At 35.3% G+C, this 18,279-nt stretch overlaps 3 protein-coding genes across 3 annotated transcripts; 1 reads left to right on the forward strand and 2 right to left on the reverse strand.

The window, feature by feature from the left end:
• Positions 1-4,726: 4,726 nt before the first annotated feature.
• On the forward strand, positions 4,727-5,738 carry LOC103954871 (thylakoid lumenal 19 kDa protein, chloroplastic-like). The gene is made up of 2 exons (XM_009366718.3): positions 4,727-5,120; positions 5,260-5,738. Exons 1-2 carry the CDS (start codon positions 4,742-4,744, stop codon positions 5,634-5,636), a joined length of 756 nt encoding a protein of 251 aa, XP_009364993.2. The 5' UTR covers positions 4,727-4,741; the 3' UTR covers positions 5,637-5,738.
• Positions 5,739-6,370: 632 nt separating this feature from the next.
• Positions 6,371-7,655, reverse strand: LOC103954870. The gene is made up of 2 exons (XM_048570403.1): positions 7,328-7,655; positions 6,371-6,695 (listed from the first exon to the last, which is right to left on the reverse strand). The coding sequence occupies exons 1-2, from the start codon at positions 7,530-7,532 to the stop codon at positions 6,466-6,468; spliced, it is 435 nt and encodes a 144-aa protein (XP_048426360.1). The 5' UTR covers positions 7,533-7,655; the 3' UTR covers positions 6,371-6,465.
• Positions 7,656-9,978: 2,323 nt separating this feature from the next.
• LOC103954869 (zinc finger protein WIP5-like) lies at positions 9,979-12,811 on the reverse strand. The gene is made up of 2 exons (XM_009366717.3): positions 12,064-12,811; positions 9,979-10,498 (listed from the first exon to the last, which is right to left on the reverse strand). The coding sequence occupies exons 1-2, from the start codon at positions 12,769-12,771 to the stop codon at positions 10,040-10,042; spliced, it is 1,167 nt and encodes a 388-aa protein (XP_009364992.2). The 5' UTR covers positions 12,772-12,811; the 3' UTR covers positions 9,979-10,039.
• Positions 12,812-18,279: the final 5,468 nt, after the last annotated feature.

Below are 18,279 nucleotides of genomic sequence, written 5' to 3' on the forward strand. Positions count from 1 at the left end.
ACTGTTTTAGATGAATACCTCAAGAAATTAAGGCATTGGGTTGAGATGCGTTCCACTTTGGTTCGTACGTTTACACTGTTTTAGATGAATACCTCAAGAAATTAAGGCATTGGGTTGAGATGCGTTCCACTTTGGTTCGTACGTTAGATGAAAAAAATTAAACTTATTAAAGGATTTTAAAATAATAAAAATTGAAATGACATAATTTTATTTTTTAGAATTTATGAATTTTCTCATTTAGTTAACTTAAAAGAACAATGAAATTTGTTATTTTTCAACTCTCAATCATAGAAATTGAAATGATACTTATTTACATAGAATTTTTACTTGGGAATTGGAGATCCCAAATTTCAAGTTTTTTTTTTTCACTCAAAAATTCTAAATTTTTGTGTTTATGAACCCAAATAAGGGAATTGGTGCGTGTCAGTTTATAAATTCTAAATTTTATTCAAATTCTAAGTTCATTTCTCTCATCCAAACATAATATTAATACATTTTGCTTCCTAAGTTTAGTATTCGTTCCACTTTGATCCTCAAATTTTTCGCTTATTTTTAATAAAGGAGATATTCCACCACACAGGTGATGGTGGATTAATCCTCTTCACCATACAAGCTCGGTACAGGCTATCTTGATACCTTATTGTACTTTAACTTATATTATTCATTGAAACTCCACTAAACTTTGTAAATTTATAAAATAAGAATAACGTTAGTTACAAAACACGAACCAATGGTGAGCACCATCGAATTTGGCTTTTTTTTTTTTTTTTTTCCCTTCTTTCAGAAGAGTGGAGCACATTGTGGCTCATGTGAGTAAGGAAACTCATATTCAAACTATCACAGCTTCTATCAAAATATGGCCAGCAGTTACATCCGACCGAAATGAAAAAAAACCACTCAAATTGAGAGACATGTAAAATAAATTGTTCTTTTTTTTATTTTTTTATATACCGTTTATTGATTTTAAATTTAGTCACATGCATTCAGTCAGTATAGTCACCATAACCAAATTTGGTGGGTTTGTACCATTTTTAGCATAAATACATGTTCCACCCTGATACCATACTGTACTATGACTTATTTTCTGTTCTTTTTTATTCCTCAGATGTCCTACTAAAATTTTATAAAAGAAGGACAATAAGTTAGTTACAATAGCTGACACGACTACTGGCAACTGGTATTTAATTTGGAGGCAGATTGTCCTCCAATTTCGATGTACTTCCTATTCTTTCTTATTTATGAAATTACGATTAAGTTAGGTTAATATTTTATATTTATATTATTTTTTATCTTATTATATCTATAAAAAAAAAATTAATATAAAATATTAACGTGGTTTAACCATGACCGCATAAAATAAAAAAGAATAGTGAATGACATCCAAACAGGAGGGCAGACAATCTGCCTTCATTTAATTAGCTAGTCTTTTTAGTAGAATGAACCGCAGTGTTATTCACGTGACTGACGTGAGTAATGAAACTCCTTTTCAAATTACCATAACTCCTATAAAAGGATGGGTATCACTATCAGTTATGTCCGTCGCCTCGCTAAACAGATAAATGAGGTGCGTTAGAATATTACGGATAACGTGTTTCATGAATTAATATAAAACCAAAAGATTACTCAAATTCAAACACATGTAAAAGAAAATTCTCTTTTTTAATACACACATAAAAAAGAGTTTAAATCATATACCATCGATTTTCTTGATGTTAAAATCTGGTGACTTCGATTCAAACAATTTAGTAACAATAAAACAAAATTTTATAAAATAAGGATAATAACATCAGTTTCATGTGAGTAATGAAACTTTTTTCAAACTACCACATCTTGTATAGGAAGATAGCCAGGGGAGGCTGAAATGCTTCTGTGAGTCTTCCTGACCCTCAAAAGAGATGGATAACCGTGGTCTATCATCAGTTGTTCCCCTTTTAAAAAAAAAAAGGAGTAATAAAATAAAAAAACCTCTCAAATTGAGAGCCATGCCCAAAATAAATTTTTCGTTTTCTGATACTGTTGATCCTAAAAATTACAAAGCCTACGTGACGCGCAGGCCAAGTAACTAATGAGCTAACTACGTCTTTCGGTTGATGCGGGGCGTGTCAACTCGTCGGCCGAGCTCGACCGAGGAGTAAAATTTGTTGATGTTGTGTTGAGCGCGTTGATGACTTCTTGATCTTCGCAATTGCAGCCAAGGAAGGAACAAATCTCGGCCTTTGGATTCTCGAACCTGAAGACAAGGCTGCTAGTTCTATGAAGTTCACGAATCTTTGGCACCGAATTCGGTCGTAGTTATTATATTCATGAGAGTATAAGCACGTCGAAACGACACCAGACTATATGGACACAAGTATTCAAAGGAGATGTATGTCTTGATGGTAAATGTGGTTTGGCCATCAGAATGTCAAACTCTAAAACTCACTTGTGAATCCAATCATATAATCACTCGGCGTTCAATGTGCCGAATATCGTAACTCGTAACACCCTACTTCGCCAAGAAGGCTAATAAGATGACCTCTGCCAATAAGGATTCGGAAACCTTTCTCGACCGAGGCTTGGATAGGTAACCAGTCGGCCTCAACGCAGTGCTGCTTATCCAAATTGAAGGTGCTCCTTGGTCGATTGATTCTACGGTAACAGTGTTGGTTATCCAAACTGAAGATGTTCACCGGTTGCCTCCACAATGCTATTTATCCAAACTGAAGATGTGTTGGCGGAAAAAGAAAATGAAAAATCTCAAGTTGCTTGAGAGGCTTGCGCAGGGCAATTGTGTGTTGAATTCGCCTCGATTGTTGCATGATGCCTTGTATTTATAGCAACAAATCCTCCTTAAAATCGAGTTGAAACCATATCTAGATTATGACCTCTTATTCTATTCCAACTCTATCTCGACCAATCCTACTCCTGTTAGGACTTTGATCTCACCCCTTTTTTAGGCCATATTCATTGCTCGTCGAGAATCTTTATTGTACTAGGACCCCTTATCGTATTAGGACTTTTGCGACCTATCTGCTCATCCAAACTACTCCTTCTTGCAATAGGACTCGACTACCATTGCTGAACAGCCCAAGACCACCGGGCAGCCCACATAGTACACTTGGAAACGCTTTGGGCTGAACCAACGCTTGGCCCAATAACATTTTGTTGATTTTAAATCTAGTTACTTCGATTTAGTCAGTTGGTAACAATAAACAAAATCCATCAAACTAGACAAATTGACCCAATTTCTTAGGTTTTCATCCCATTTTTAGCATAGATACATAAACTTATCATTCATGATAGGCACATTCTAAAACTATATTGTACTCAACTTATTTTCTGGTCTTTTTATTCGTCAAAACTCCTAAACTTTTAAAATTTTATAAAATAGGAACAACAAATACGTCAGTTACAAAAATTGACACGAATTTATGGTGAATGCTCTTTAATTTAGCTGATTTTTTTTTTTTTGGGTTGAATGGACCGTAATGCCATTCGTATGAATAATGACTCTCCCCTAAAAAAATATGGCTAGCAGTTACGTCTGACTAAAGAGATAAAGAAGATGAGGATAGAGTTTTAGGGATCACGTGTTTTATGAACTAATAAACATAACGACAACAGTAAAGTTCTATCCATTAAGTGGGGTTGCTTGTTTAAATTTTAGAACGTGCTCGAGTTTGTTCTAAATCTTCTGTTAGGTGGGGTCGTTTGTGTACATTTTAAAATCAGAGTCGTTTAATTTTTTCATATTTATTTGAAAAATCAATCCTACATAAAAATAATTCGAAAAGATATCGTTTATACATCCAAATGAATAGAGCAAATGGACAGTGTGACTACCAAAGTAATATATTGAATGACTAAATGCTTTTCGATTTAAATAAACTTTTATATAACCAATAAATGAAGATTTAAAAATTGAATAGATCCAATAATAAAATTTATATTGTAAATCACTGTTCTAAAATTCCGTGGCGCTAGGCGGTTGGCCACCGCCTTGATTAGTGCCTAGACATTTGAAAATTAAGAAATGGTGCATAGACCTACTGAGGCCCCGTCTCGACCGCTTGGCAACCGTCTAGCTCACCTAGACCCGCGTAGGCACTAGCTAGGTCGCGACACACTTAGATAGAAAATAGATAACTTTCATTTTGCATTTATTTTTTTCAATAAATTGTAAGAGACTTGTTAAATACTTAAATGAACTACACATTATATGCTTGTTCCCTATGTTTTCATTATGTTCGAATACTTCATAATATATATATATATTCTATTTTATAGTTTATGATGAAATTATATATATATATTAAGTATAAGTAGACACTTATTTACACGAAATATAATAGATTGACTTAAATCCGCTTAGTCCATCTAAGCACCCGTCTAAACCCCGCCTAGGCGCTAGTCCCAGCTCGCTGCTCGACTAGCACCTAATGTCTTTTAAAACCTTATTGTAAATACACGTTATTGATAAAAAGTGAAATAATGTGCATTTCTCACATGAAGCGATGCAAGTATTATTATCCTATATCTTTGTCATTTGGATACTGTCTCTATCTCCATACATCCTCTAGGGCGGACAGGAAAAAGGGAAGGGTCCATCTTGTGGTTTACATGATTGGTCAATGGCCAATTATCTCGAGCTTTCTCCCACCACTTAGGATAAGGAAAATCTCAAATTAAAGATAACAAACAAATTAAAGAACCACAAAGATAACAAACAAATTAAAGAACCACACCCCCTCAATCCAATCCCATGGCTACCATGTTCTCACCCTCAACCTTCTTCTCCTCCACCACCACCAACACCACCAACAACATCATATCTCCAAAACCACCTCAAACTCCCCTACCGCCCAAATCCCACATCCCTATCCCACCCTCTAAACCACTCCTAACTACCTTAACCGCCACACTAACTGTCACCGCTGCTGCAACTGCCATCCTAACCGCCCCTCCACCCTCGTTGGCAGACTCCACAGCAGAAACAACTTACCAAATCTACTACGGCACTGCTGCCAGCGCGGCCAACTATGGTGGTTACGGTGGCAACTCCGACAAGAAAGCCTCCGCCGAATATGTCTATGACGTGCCAGATGGATGGAAAGAGCGTTTGGTCTCAAAAGTCGAAAAGGGTACGTACATATAAGCTCACTACATCTGCAACATATGTGTCACATGCTAATTACGTTGTGGTGCTTAATATAGACATATTTGTATTGTCAAACTAGTGAATCCGAACTCAATATTTAGTGTATATTTCTCGATGAACAGGTACAAATGGGACTGATAGCGAATTTTACAACCCGAAGAAGAAGTCAGAAAAAGAGTACTTGACATTCCTTTCTGGGTTTAGGCAACTAGCACCGAAGGATGCGGTGCTGAACAATTTGGCTCTGTCAGATGTGAACTTGCAGGACTTGCTAGCAAGCGCGGATAATGTGACATCGGAGGAGAGGAAGGACGAGAATGGACAGGTTTACTATGTGTATGAGATCGATGGAGTTGCTGCTCACAGTTTGATTTCAGTAACTTGTGCTCAGAACAAGCTGTATGCACATTTTGTCAATGCGCCAACGACAGAGTGGAACCGTGACCATGACTTGTTGCAGCATGTTCATGAGTCTTTCAAGACTATTGGATCTTTTTAGCTTATTGCATTTGATGACTTTTGACAATGTGGTTCTGCTCATTTGAGAAATATATACAGATTTCGACTACAAAATAAAACGACTTTCGATAATTCCTTTCCATGCAGGCCTTCCCATCTGCTTATTCTTTCAATTTAATTTCCTATAAGCACTTCAAAAATAGGAATTTATAGCTTCTTCTGCGCATTAAGAAGTTCCGTGCTATTATGAAATGAGTTGTGATTCCTGCCAAATGTGACTTGGAATACAAGTTTTCTCTTAAAAAATTGTTACTGTCCTGCACAAGTAGAAACCAGAACAAGTCAAATTGTACTGATTACTGGGATGTAAAGTGCTTTTTCTGAACTGTCCGAATTGAATCAAGAAAAATATGAGTTACTGAGACTGAATATATAATTGAGTCTAAAGAACCGCATTTTTATACGAAACAAACCAATATAGCTAAAATTCAGCTGGAAACGGCTTCTAATACCCATAGACTGATGAGCAAAAGGAGGAATCCACCCAACGAAGGGCTTGCGTCTGTCTAGCTAGTGGTGAGCTACTAGCTTACCAAGGCGATGATCATGTAGCTAGTCCAAGAAAATGATCAGCCACACTGAGACTGAGACACAGGCCATACTCCTACGGGAGGCTGTAGTGGGGAATTTTTGCAATGGGCGAAAAGCCTTGACGGAGCAACGCCGCACATCAACTTTCACCCATCAAAGCAAAGTTAAATATTCAGGAAAAAATTAAAAACAAAGATTGTTATAGATTTATAAACTATTTAACAAACTTTATATTAACAAGTGATACATTTAATTATTTAAAGCAAATTCAACAGTGGCTAATACAGAGTGAAGCCATCATCATAGGAAATATGCCATCCCTTTTGACAAGGTGTGGCATTTTCATCGTACTCTTGACAGCAGCTCCATCTCTTCTTCCAATTCCCACTTCCAGTGTTTGGTCTCTTGTTCTTCTCATTCCATTTGTACACAATTACTCCAGACTTGTCACTCCACTCTCCATCAATCCCTTGGTGTGGTGGAGCTAGAGCAAATAATCCTTTCTCCCCTACAAAACCATATCCAATTATCAACATAGCAATGTTATGCTCACCATTCGCTAGATTTTGTATGCCGAGTGACGTGATATTTTTACTGCCTATCGTTTATTCAAATCTAGAGATTTAAGCACGCTCCGAAACTAAGAAAATAACTTTTGGTCAAATCTTGTTCTATTTTTCTCTATCTCCCTTAATGATTCAATCCCATTAGAAAAGTTAACCAAAATATTGTGTAATATCCATGTTAGCCAGAACTAGAGACGATAATGTTTATGTAATTTGATTTTAAATTTAACCGAATTCTAGCTCATGTTGCTGGAGATGCTAGGAAAGTGATTTATGACACTTATTTTCTCCTTTTGCACACCGTCTTAGTTTTAGCGCTTAATTCTCCTTTGAATTGTATAATCTAATCCAATTGCAAGAAGAAAAAGAAATAGTATATGCAGAATGCGAAAAAAATACGCGGAAATCATTTTCCTAAATTGGTTAGGTCCTCGTATTATCGATATCCACTGTCAATCAATCAAACGGAAACACGCTTTTAGTAAAAGCCCACAAGATCCCAATTAACATGTAGATGAGAAACTGAAAGAGGAAATTAACATGTGGATGATTGTGATATGAAGATTATAATTACCAGTGGTGTGGCCGTGGAAGGAGCAAGCAGTCGGGGAATTGTCGTGGTCTGAGTAAAGGGTGCTGCATCTCAAGCACCGCTTCTTCTTCGTCTGGATTTGGGATGAGCTTGTTTTGCTATCTCTACTACTTGAGCAATTCTTGACCGTCAAACCATTTGACTGCCTGCATAAGAAGATTTGAGTAATGCCCGAAGCTAGAGCCATGAAAATACTCAGTCTATTGTGTCTTGTGTGTATTAGACAGAGAGGAGGAGAGAATATGATATCTGGAAAACGGAAACTAAGGCGGGCGGGGGGGGAAGTTGACTGAAGAAGGATACTTTAGAGCATAGGTAACAGTTTTTTTAGATGTAACTCTTTAAAAACAAGTTTGTCGACGCATATGAGAGTTTGAAAATTAAAATTTGTTAAGACTCACAACTTTGCCAGTCCACAGATTTTATTATTATTTTTTACTCCATTAAGTGGCCTTTTTTAGTATTTAGTTTTTGGGAAAAAGTTAACAAAGACACGTTGTTATAAGGATATAATGCTAGAAATACTAAATTTGTAAACTAAATTTTGTAAACTTGTGACATGGAAATTGACAGTTAGATTATTACTTAAATGTTGATTAACATGCTTATTTTTTGGATAAAGTACAAAAAACTACCTCAACTATTGGTGTCACGACACTTTCATACCTTATCTTACAAATTTGTGTCAATGTTATACCTTCTATTAGCTAAGCGTGAATTTCTTAGTTAAATGCTGATGTGACTTGATTCGGGACCATTTTTTATTAAAAAATTATTAAAAACTAAAAATAATCATTTAATATTTTTTTAATATTAAAATAATAAAAAAAGTTATTAAAAAAAAAAAAACCAACATCAGTTCGTCCCCTCCCCCCCTTCTCTCTCTTCTCCCCATCTTCATCTTCTTCCCCCTTTCTGCAATTGCAACCCAGAAAAATAAATAAATAAATAAAAACCAATTTGTTCCCCCCCCTCCCCACCCCCTCTTCTCCCCGCACCCACTCTCCACACCCAACCTCCCCACCTTTGCACCCACTACCTACAACCAAAAAAAAAAAAAAAAAAAAAAACCCAGAAAAAAAACCCAGATCCCGTTGAGGTGGAATCGGGAAACTTTCGCCAGGTCGATTTCGAAGGTTGAGAACCTGGGCGCGGAGAAAATGAGGGGGAATGGGTGTGGAGGGAAGAGGGTGGATGCGGGGGGGGGGGGGGACGGACGAACTGATTTCTTCTTCTTCTTCTTCTTCTCTTCTGCAGGTTGGGTTGGGGGGGGGGGGAGGACGAACTAGGTTTCCCATTTTATTTTATTTTTTTCCTTCTTCTCCTCTTCTTCTTCTTCTTCTTCTTCTTCCTCCTCCTCCTTCGGGTTGGGTTGGGGTTTTTTTTTTTTTTTTTTCTTCTTCTTCTTCTTCTTCTTCTTCTTCCTCCTCCTTCTTTCTGGGTTGCAGGGGTTGGGTTTGTGGTGGGGGGAGGGGGTCGAATTGGGTTTGGTTTGGGTTTTTTTTTCTTTCTCTTCTTCTTCTTCTTTCTGGGTTGTAGGAAGATGGGGAAGAGAGAGAGGGGGGAGGGACGAAGGAGAGGTTTTTTTTAATATTTTTTGTGTACTTTTTTTTAAATTATTTTAATAGTTAAATAATATTAAATATTTTTTTTTGTTTTTAATAATATTTTAATAATTTTGTAATAAAAATGGGTCCCGGATCAAGCCACGTCAGCATTTAACTGAAAAATAAACGGCCAAGCTAACGGAAGGTATAACATTGACACAAATTCTAAAGATGAGGTATGACATTGTCAATTTTAAAAGATAAGGTATGAAAGTGTCATGACACCAATAGTTGAGGTAGTTTTTTGTACTTTACCCTTATTTTTTTTTTATTGGTGACACATCATTTAGTTTGGAAATTTAGTCTACAAATTTAATTTACCTACATTACTTTTACTACAACAAATTGAAAAGTGGGATAGAGAGCCTAAATCTAGACAATGTTGAACATTTTCTAAATTTGGAGACTCATTTGACAACTTTTTTGGAGTACAAAAATGCTACGTGACACTTCAAATTTAATTTTGTGGACTCTCTTGGAGATGCTCTAAAAGTTATCTCATTTTCATAGGTTTTTTATTATGTTTACTACATAAAAGTTAAAACATAGTGCTAACTTCATGTTACACCCTCTAGGCTTGAAGTTATCTCTAGAATAAATTTGGAAAATTCAATTTTCTCATATTGCACATTAAGGTATTAAAATTGAATCAGTATTGTTTTTTTGGTTTGATTGATTTTATGACAAAAGGTGTAAATTTGTTTTTTTTTTTTTTTCAAGTTTCCAACCAATTGTATTATTATACTTGGTGTACGGAGTCGTATTCTCAGCACACTACCGAGTCATGTTCCCAATCCCAACCCATTGAAAAATCTCTCTACACTAAGACCCAAAACTGAAAATTGATGTGGGAAAAAGGTGCCTCTTCAAAAAAATTCATCAATTTATATTATCTCAACCATGTATACTATCTTAATTGTATTGTTTACAGTTGAAGTTCATAGGTTGAAATATATGAAATAAAAGTATACATAAGAAAGGCAAATCCAAGGTACCATATGTCCATTCATGAGGATGAGTAACAAATATCCATTTGGAGATGGTACATATGAGCTCAAGGTAGAGATAAGGCACACACACATCAATCTTAACCTTGCAATGTACACCATCTTGTAGCCTCAGCTTCATGTTCGATTTCGGGTGCGGGTTCATCTTCTTCTTCGAAACACTTAATATCGAACGATCCATGGCCACGACCAAAGGCCTTGATGTGGTCTTTGAGAGACCTCTTGTGCTTAAAATCAGAGCCACAAATGCAGTACCAAATCTTGCCACAATTTTTCTCATGGGTTCTCCAATCACCTTTCACAGCAAATGCCTTGCCACAGCGTTTGCACATGAAGGACCGGACACCGTGCTTTCTCTTGTAATGTACCTGAAGAGTTCTGAAGTCTTTGAGTGGCTTTGCACCTCTAGGGTTTTCAATGTTGTGCTTGCAACCTGGTTCACAGCAGTAGCAAGGGAGTCTTAACATGGCTGTGGGTTGAGTTCTCTTTAGGGAGTCTGGTCCTTTCCTGTATTGAGAACCATGCCCCCACATATGCATCTGTACAGTTAATTAATTTCATGCATGTGCAGGAAGAAGGAAAAACAAAAAAACTAATGTTAGAGCCAAAAGATGTACACATATATATATATATATATATGTATATATAATTCCATACAAATAAGAAACCTAATTATATGCACCTAGAACTTTTGATGCCTTATAACTTCTGCAAGTTAAAGCTATACATTTCAAACATCGATGTATATAGTATATATGAATAATACTTTTCTCTTTCTCTTCAAATAGAATTTCTTAGATTCATAACAATTACAGTTGATATATGTGTTTCTATTTTCGTTGTATTTTAACGAGTTATGTGTAATTTAAAAAAAAAGGGGCAGAAAATTGGCAATCTTCTTGCACTGTGAAATGAATATCGTAACTTTTGTACCCGTCACTAGGCGGAGTGAACGAAGCTAGAATTATCATTGGCCAAGAAAATTCATCGTTTTTGAGGTAGGTGTGTTTTCAGGCGCAGGAAACAAGTTTGATATAGGGACAGAAAACTATTAAAAACTATGTCAAACAGGTACCTTTCACACATTTTCTTAGCCTAGAAGAAATAATCCACATTTATATTCCCCACTAAGATGAAAGTTTAGTTTCAAAAGTCCTTAGGAGATTCAAATGTCAATAACATACTAACACTTAACGAATAAAAAAAATATGTAAATCATAAATTAATTCCATATAGACTATTGCAAAGTTTCTTAAATTTTCAACATGGGACATTATTCACATTCTCACATGCTTAGCTAAATTTTTAGTTGAACACGTGAACAAGTTTAATTAACAGGGTGACTTGAAGCACATATATGTAGTTATGGACTTGACATGAGCTTACCGACTCTAATACCATGAAGAACTTCTCATATATGGGATCAGCTACTTTCACCGATTCTAAATAAGAGGTCTGAGTTTGAATTTCGTTGATGACAGGTTTGATATCAATTTATTTCCCGACCGTAGTTAACATATAATTGTATCAGGAAAAAAAAAAAGCATGGCATTAAATCTCCAAAAATGTAAAATGCACTACAGTATTATTTAGTTCTTAATTCAACTGATTATGCAAGTAGTAGTATACATCCAGCTGCCATCAATTGATAAATATCATGATCTCTCCATCACCCTCATCATAGCTTCATCTTTTCTGTTAGTGAAGCTGTCATGCTAGTTAACAAGCCTTGGTACTGGAAGTACTACTACTTCTTGGTGTGTGTGTGTGTGTGTGTGTGTGTATGTGTGTGTAATTAAATTGCTTCTGCAGCAGTTTAAAATCCTGTCCGCAGGGAAGCTTTTTCAGATCAGAAGGAACATGAACATCCAAATATTAATGGTAAGAGTACACAACTAAAAATGAAAGACACATGCATACAACACATAGTTTATTAAGCCACAATTAATTAAACACGCACAGGCGACCTCACTGAAACTAATTAACCTTCAATGGTAACTGGGGAAACTAATTAACCTTGATCCAGATATGGAAATAAGAAATGGCAAGGAAATAAGAGAATTTGTAAAGGGATTTCTTTCTCCATATGTATATAAAGAAATACCTGCAAGTTATTGTATCTGTTGAAAGTTTTGGAGCAAATAGAACATGAGAACTGAGTTGGGCCACTAAGAATCTGAGCAGGGGTGGGAATCCAGTAATGACCGCCCTTGTTTAGTCTGTCCACGGCCACAATAGGGTTACCTGATGAAACCACATGACTAATAGTACTACTGATCGCTCCTTCCGTAATATGATCTTGATCTGCAAACTGAGATTGCACATTACCAGAATTAGAAGAACTTGGGAGGCCTATGTGTAGGGCTACAGTCAAGTTCTCGTCGTCATTGTCGCCATCACCATCATCATGAACAGCATCATATTTGTTCATGGTTTCCTCTTCCCTTGGAGTAATCGGACTGCCGCTTGAGGGCTCATGACCACGTTCCTCTTCTAGGACCCCTCTAGGGCTTAATAAGTTGTTTAGTAGAGGAAGAGCTTCTTTGAGAGGAGGTGAGGAAACATTAATATGGTCATTAATGGATGAGGGCATCTGGCTTTGACTATTAGAGGATTTGTAGTCAATGAATAAATTATGTGAAGCGTAGGAGTGTGGAGGATTGGATATATTCAAATTAAAGGGGGTTCCTCTGGAGGAGTTGGCAAAAGAAGTAGCAGTAGAGAGCAATGAAGGGCAATGGTGAGGGCGGAGAGGCATAAAGTTGATCCATCCATTATTGTAGAGATTGGAGGAGTTATAGGGGTCTGCCATGGTAGAAGAGTATTCTCAGTCTCAGTGAAGGACAGTACTGTAGGAAGACACAGTTTTGGCTGACGGTGTGGCACTTTGGCCAGAATGAGATTGGTATATATATAATGAGAGAGAGAGAGAGAGAGAGAGAGAGAGAGAGTATGATCCTGCAGGTAAAAGAAATAAACTGAAGCTGTGGAAAGTCAAGAAATTTTTACCCCCCTGGGTGGCAATTAAAAAAACAGAAATTGACAAGATGGGGAGATAAAGTCAGGTAGCAGACCTGCAGCATGTCTCCATAGAGAGAGAGAGAGAGAGAGAGAGAGAGAAGAGAAGAGAGACGGGAATTTCGCTAGGTTATTTTTGGTCTTAACATTTTCACTTTTTATATCATGCTTCAAGCAATCAAGTCGTTTCTTGATGAGGTTCTGAGTCCATCCTTGCATTTGCTGACTTTTTATATCTTGCTTCAAGCAATCAAGTCATTTCTTGATGAGGGTCTGAGTCCATCCAGCATTTGCTTGGATGGGCGTGAACAATGTTTCATATACATGCAGTACCGCTCCCTCTTTCTTGCTTTGATGGTCAACAAACTCGTGAAAGCAGGTGTGACGTTGGGGTTTGAAATTTTTGAGGTGTAGTCTTCAAGTTTTTAGGTGCTCTTGGAAGGAAGTCAAGTTCCAACTCTAAATCGGAGTAAGATTCTCTCCCCTTTTGATCCTCTCTTTTCTCTTTCTTTTTCTCTCTTATTTTTTTTTGTCTTTCTCTCCCTATAAAACAAATCAATACAAGATGTTAACACGGTTTAATCATAACCGTTTAAATAGGAGGAGATAGAAGATGAGAGAAATTTGAAGGGGGAGAGAATCTTACTCCCTCTAAAACGATAAATACTTCACATCTTTATAAGCCCTTTTACTGTTCGGGATATTCAAGCCAAACACATATAGCATGTGTGATCAACTTACTATGATACTATGAAGAAAATTGAAGTTCCATCTAAAAATAATTGATTATAGGGTGAAGTGTTAATTTAGTCCCTAAATTATCACCTCAGTGAAAATTAGGTCCCTGAATTATTATTTTTTCAATAAAATAAGTCCTTAAATTCATTAAAAAATTGTTAATTTCATCCTTACTGTTATATTCAAAGTTATTTTATCAAACTTTTCGTCAACCACGAGCTGGTGGCCTAGTGGTAAATGGCAGATTGCGAGGCTTTCTTCAAATTAAAAAATGGAAGGTCTTGGGTTCAAAACCTGTTGCTGGTGTGGAAGCCAGACTTGTGGCCAGAGAGAGGCTGAAATGACTCTGTGAGTCTTTCCGGCCCCTAGAATGGGTGGATAACCGTGACTTAAATTGACAAAAAATTGAATATAGTAGCTTCAAATCTAATATTAGGTATGTAATTTGTTGAATTTTTTTTTTAGAAACCTACTTTTCATTCAAGTGATAATTCAGGAACTAAATCGACAATTCACCGTTGATGTGTACCTAAACACGAGTTGGTGCACTCATGTTATAATAAAAGTGGAGCGATATTTTAAAAAAAAAAATATATATATATATATATATATATTCTCTATTATATTATGATATGTGATGTACTTACCCATGTTCGGAATATATAAAAAATTTCTAAAGAGAGAGAGTAGCTAGCTCTTTAATTAATACTCAAAGGACAAGTAACGCTGCAGGGGACAATTTGAATTGTGACATGTTTGCTTTGACTAATACTGGAACAAGCAAACTCATTGCATATGTTTTTCGATAGATGTAGTGCGTACTTGGTATGAATCACTTGTCATTTCATGATAGAAAGGTTCACATGGTATAGGCATCATGGCCTCTAACTTTGTAACTGAAATTTAAGTGGTGTGTAATTTCATGTTTTTATATTTCAAAATTTAAAGGTGCGTTTGGATCAGGATTTTGAAATTCCATAAAACTTAATTGACTTAAATTTGTTAAGAATGCACCACAAATTTATGTGGAGGGACTTTTAAAATGATCAGATGCTATACATTTGAGAGTAGCTTTGTAGTAGCCTTTTAATATTTGAGATGAAGACCTTGTCTTGGAGATCTATGATTTTATATTGACTAAATTTTAACTAAAATGACTAGAGATAGCTGTTTTTAGCAAACTAGCAAATTTTTATTCTATGTGGCTGCTTCCTACTATCTTCTAACCATCTCCATCTTCTACCTAGTTATGATCGCGTTTTCGCTTTGCCAAGAAAAACTTCCTTGGTGTTGATCACTTTCTCACTCTATTGAAGAGTCTTTTATAACGGTTATAACTTAATAGTCAACAAATCTTGGAGTAGCGCTTGTTATTTAGATCTAAAATATTTTTGTTTTTATGATTAGGCACTTAGCAAAGGATTATGAGGAGGAAGCTTTGGCATATATTAGAGGCGACTCGTATATAGTGGAGCTTCTTTGTGGACCATTGTAAAATCAACAAAGTTTGGTTTATGTTAAAGGTGACTCGTAGATAATGGAGCTTCTTTGTGGACCATTGCAAGATCAACAAAGGGTGGTGCGGTCTTTTCTTTGTGATGTTTTTACAATTAATTCCCGATTGGTTGAATATGAGTCTTATGTAGAGGACTTGTATATTTCTGTTGCATCTTTGATCACGAGATTGCAAGAAATCCTATGTAGTTTTATGGTAAAATTTGCTAAGAAACTCACATTTGGCATGTATGTCTTATATAATTTCTTGGTCATTTTTAATAAAGTTACTTTTTATCTAAAAACACAACCATCAGTTATTAGTGTTTATCCAATCAACTTTTTTTCGCCTAATTGAGTTACTTTTCATTTGACATTTTTCTAAATTTTAGCTAGAGCCAGTTAGCAGATTCGAGATGTTCTGATAAGAGAATGAATTGCCAAAGCAACTAAGAACTAAACCCCAAACCATCATTAAGAGTTAAAAAATACTCTAATGTTCTTCACTTACAAGTATTTGTTTGACCAGAGTCCATGCTCATAGTTTAATGATTCCAAGACTACACGAGTCCATGTGTGTTTGGAAATTGAGCTTCAGCCTTTTAAGTTCCCATGTCCATCACTTTCGAAGGATGAAAGCTATAGGAGACCACATTTTCTTTAGATTATTTTTACATCGTATTTTTGTAAATCATATAATATGGTAATTGATAATTGAATTATTTTTTTAAATAATTAAAATGAAATTCACTTATCAAGCATCACATCATGTAATTTATAAAATATGTCTAAATTGATGATCTTCATGATATTTAAAAATAATAATAATAATAAAAAATAAAATAAAAAATAAAAACCTATCCCTCCCAAGTTGGAACTCCCACAAAGACCAAATCAAACCACATTTGGCTCGCTTCCTAATTGTTTATTAATTTGACTTGTACAACTTTTACCTGAAAAAAGAAATTTACTATCGTCCTGGTCTGTCAACAAATAAAATAAAGAGAGGCTTCCCCCCTGCTTTTCATGCACACATTAACATTATGTTTGGGTGAAGAAATTTAAGATTACTAAGGAATTTAAAAATGACGGAAATTGAAATGAAGAGATTTTATTTTCTAGAATTTGTAAATTTTCTTGTTTGGTTAACCTAAAAGAACAATGGAATTGAATGCAGAATTTGTTATTTTTAAACTCTCAATCATAGAAATTGAGAAATGACACCTATTTACATAGAATTTGAACTTGGGATTTGGAGGTTCCAAATTCCAAGTTTTTTTTCCATACGGAAATTCTAAATTTCTATGCTTATGAATCCAAACAAGAGAATTGGTGCCTGTTAATTTATAAATTCTGACTTTTACCAAAATTCCATGTTTATTTCCCTCATCCAAACATAGTGTGAGTATATTGTAATTAACGGTTAAAAAACTCAAAATATCTTATACTTTAAAATACTACAGAATTTTCGTTGTCGTTCAATCTTTAGGTAAAAACTTGAAAAAAAAAATTCTTTTCTCTTAATTTGTTTTGTAGTTTCTCAAATAGATGCAGACATATTTGTACTCCGAGATCAGATTTCATTACCTCATCCTTCAATTCCAAACTTCTTTCCACTAATCAGTTGGCGTAGAAAAAGGAACTTCTCATCAACTGTGGAGCCTATCTACCATGCATGTACAATCTTAAGAATTATTAGATGGAGTAATGAAGCTTAATTAACTAAAAAAGGCCAACCGATGTACAAAATTTGCAATCTACATTAATCAACTACAACAATGTATTGAGTATATTTCATTGTCTAGCACATAGACCTGTATAATGAAACCGCGGGATATTATGAAACCCTAGCCCCCGCATTTAATTTACCAAAAATAAACAAAAATAAATTCCAATGTATTTAGTTTCACCAGTCTCTTTATAAATATGAAAGTGATATATATGGTGGACGAACATGCAGATCGATCGTTGAATAATGTGACTCTCCTGCATTTGATGATGAACAGTATACCAAACACCCAAGGGTGACGGGTGAGGAGGACGTGCATTAGATGCTAACTTGACATGATTGGAAGAGTCACTGTTCGTGTACAAGTATGATGTTCATGTAGGGCATTCATACATATCACTCAAACACTTTCTATATTTTAATATCTGTGGTAATCTATTAGTTGTAAACATTACTCATTTAACCAGACACCAGTAGATATCAGAATTCTTACCATAAAATGATCTTTATTTATTGATCTTTTGTTTTGTTTTGTTTTGTTCGTAGAGATGATCTTTGAAGTTTAAACGATGATTAAGAAATTGAAAAATTCCAATATTTTTTTATTAAATAGTGAAAGAGGAGTCACTTAGTACTACGGTCTAGTAATATTCCACTTCACTTGTAAGTGAGAAGTCTTAGATTTGATTCTTGCCAAAGGCGAATTTGAACCACATTATTGCTAGCCCATTTTGAGACTTAGCCCACTCCCTCACCCTTTTAGTATAAATAATATCGATTGTTAAAATTAAAAAAAAATAGTGGGAGAGGAATTAGGACATAAGTGGGATAGTGGGAACACCAACACTAAAGAAATCTTACAATAGAACAATTTTTTTCCGGGGAATACTAGGGAGACCAAAGTTTTAAACCAAATTTCGTATACTATAAGGCATGGTTGTTGATGATTGGATTGTTACATAAATTTTGATTAACGTGTTTATTTTTTTTTGGTAACATATTATTTAGTTTGCAAATTTGGTCGAAAATTGGTCTACCTAGCTTACCCATTTTGTAAACATGTGTCTCGCAATTTAAAAGGAAAAAGATGTAAGGATTAACTTTTTTAGGCATTAAACCATTTATCATTTTAATGACTTAACATATGCTCTTATTATAATTAGCTTGTAAACTATAATTTGTGGGTTAAATTCCTAATTTCCTTGTCATTGTAAGCATACAAATAGATGTCCATAAAGGATGAAAGAATAAATTTGATGAGGACAAACTGTACTTATACTTCCATAGTATAACGTAGGAAACAAATTAACTAGGCTAAGTTATCCACAATATCTGGCGGTT

Source organism: the organism of the source record quoted next, unplaced genomic scaffold, assembly GCF_019419815.1.
Source record: "Pyrus x bretschneideri cultivar Hongxiangsu unplaced genomic scaffold, Pyrus_bretschneideri_v1 Contig52, whole genome shotgun sequence".
NCBI lineage: Eukaryota > Viridiplantae > Streptophyta > Magnoliopsida > Rosales > Rosaceae > Pyrus > Pyrus x bretschneideri.

What these genes read in the sequence shown, in the direction of transcription:
- LOC103954870 (XM_048570403.1), bottom strand. Translation starts at nt 7,532, where the DNA reads ATGGCTCTAGCTTCGGGCATTACTCAAATCTTCTTATGCAGGCAGTCA. An exon ending in CTTCCACGGCCACACCACTG is followed by an intron (nt 6,696 to 7,327) that starts GTAATTATAATC and finishes ATGGTTTTGTAG; the next exon opens with GGGAGAAAGGATTATTTGCT.
- LOC103954871 (XM_009366718.3), top strand. Translation starts at nt 4,742, where the DNA reads ATGGCTACCATGTTCTCACCCTCAACCTTCTTCTCCTCCACCACCACC. An exon ending in GGTCTCAAAAGTCGAAAAGG is followed by an intron (nt 5,121 to 5,259) that starts GTACGTACATAT and finishes CTCGATGAACAG; the next exon opens with GTACAAATGGGACTGATAGC.
- LOC103954869 (XM_009366717.3), bottom strand. Translation starts at nt 12,771, where the DNA reads ATGGCAGACCCCTATAACTCCTCCAATCTCTACAATAATGGATGGATC. An exon ending in ACAGATACAATAACTTGCAG is followed by an intron (nt 10,499 to 12,063) that starts GTATTTCTTTAT and finishes TTAACTGTACAG; the next exon opens with ATGCATATGTGGGGGCATGG.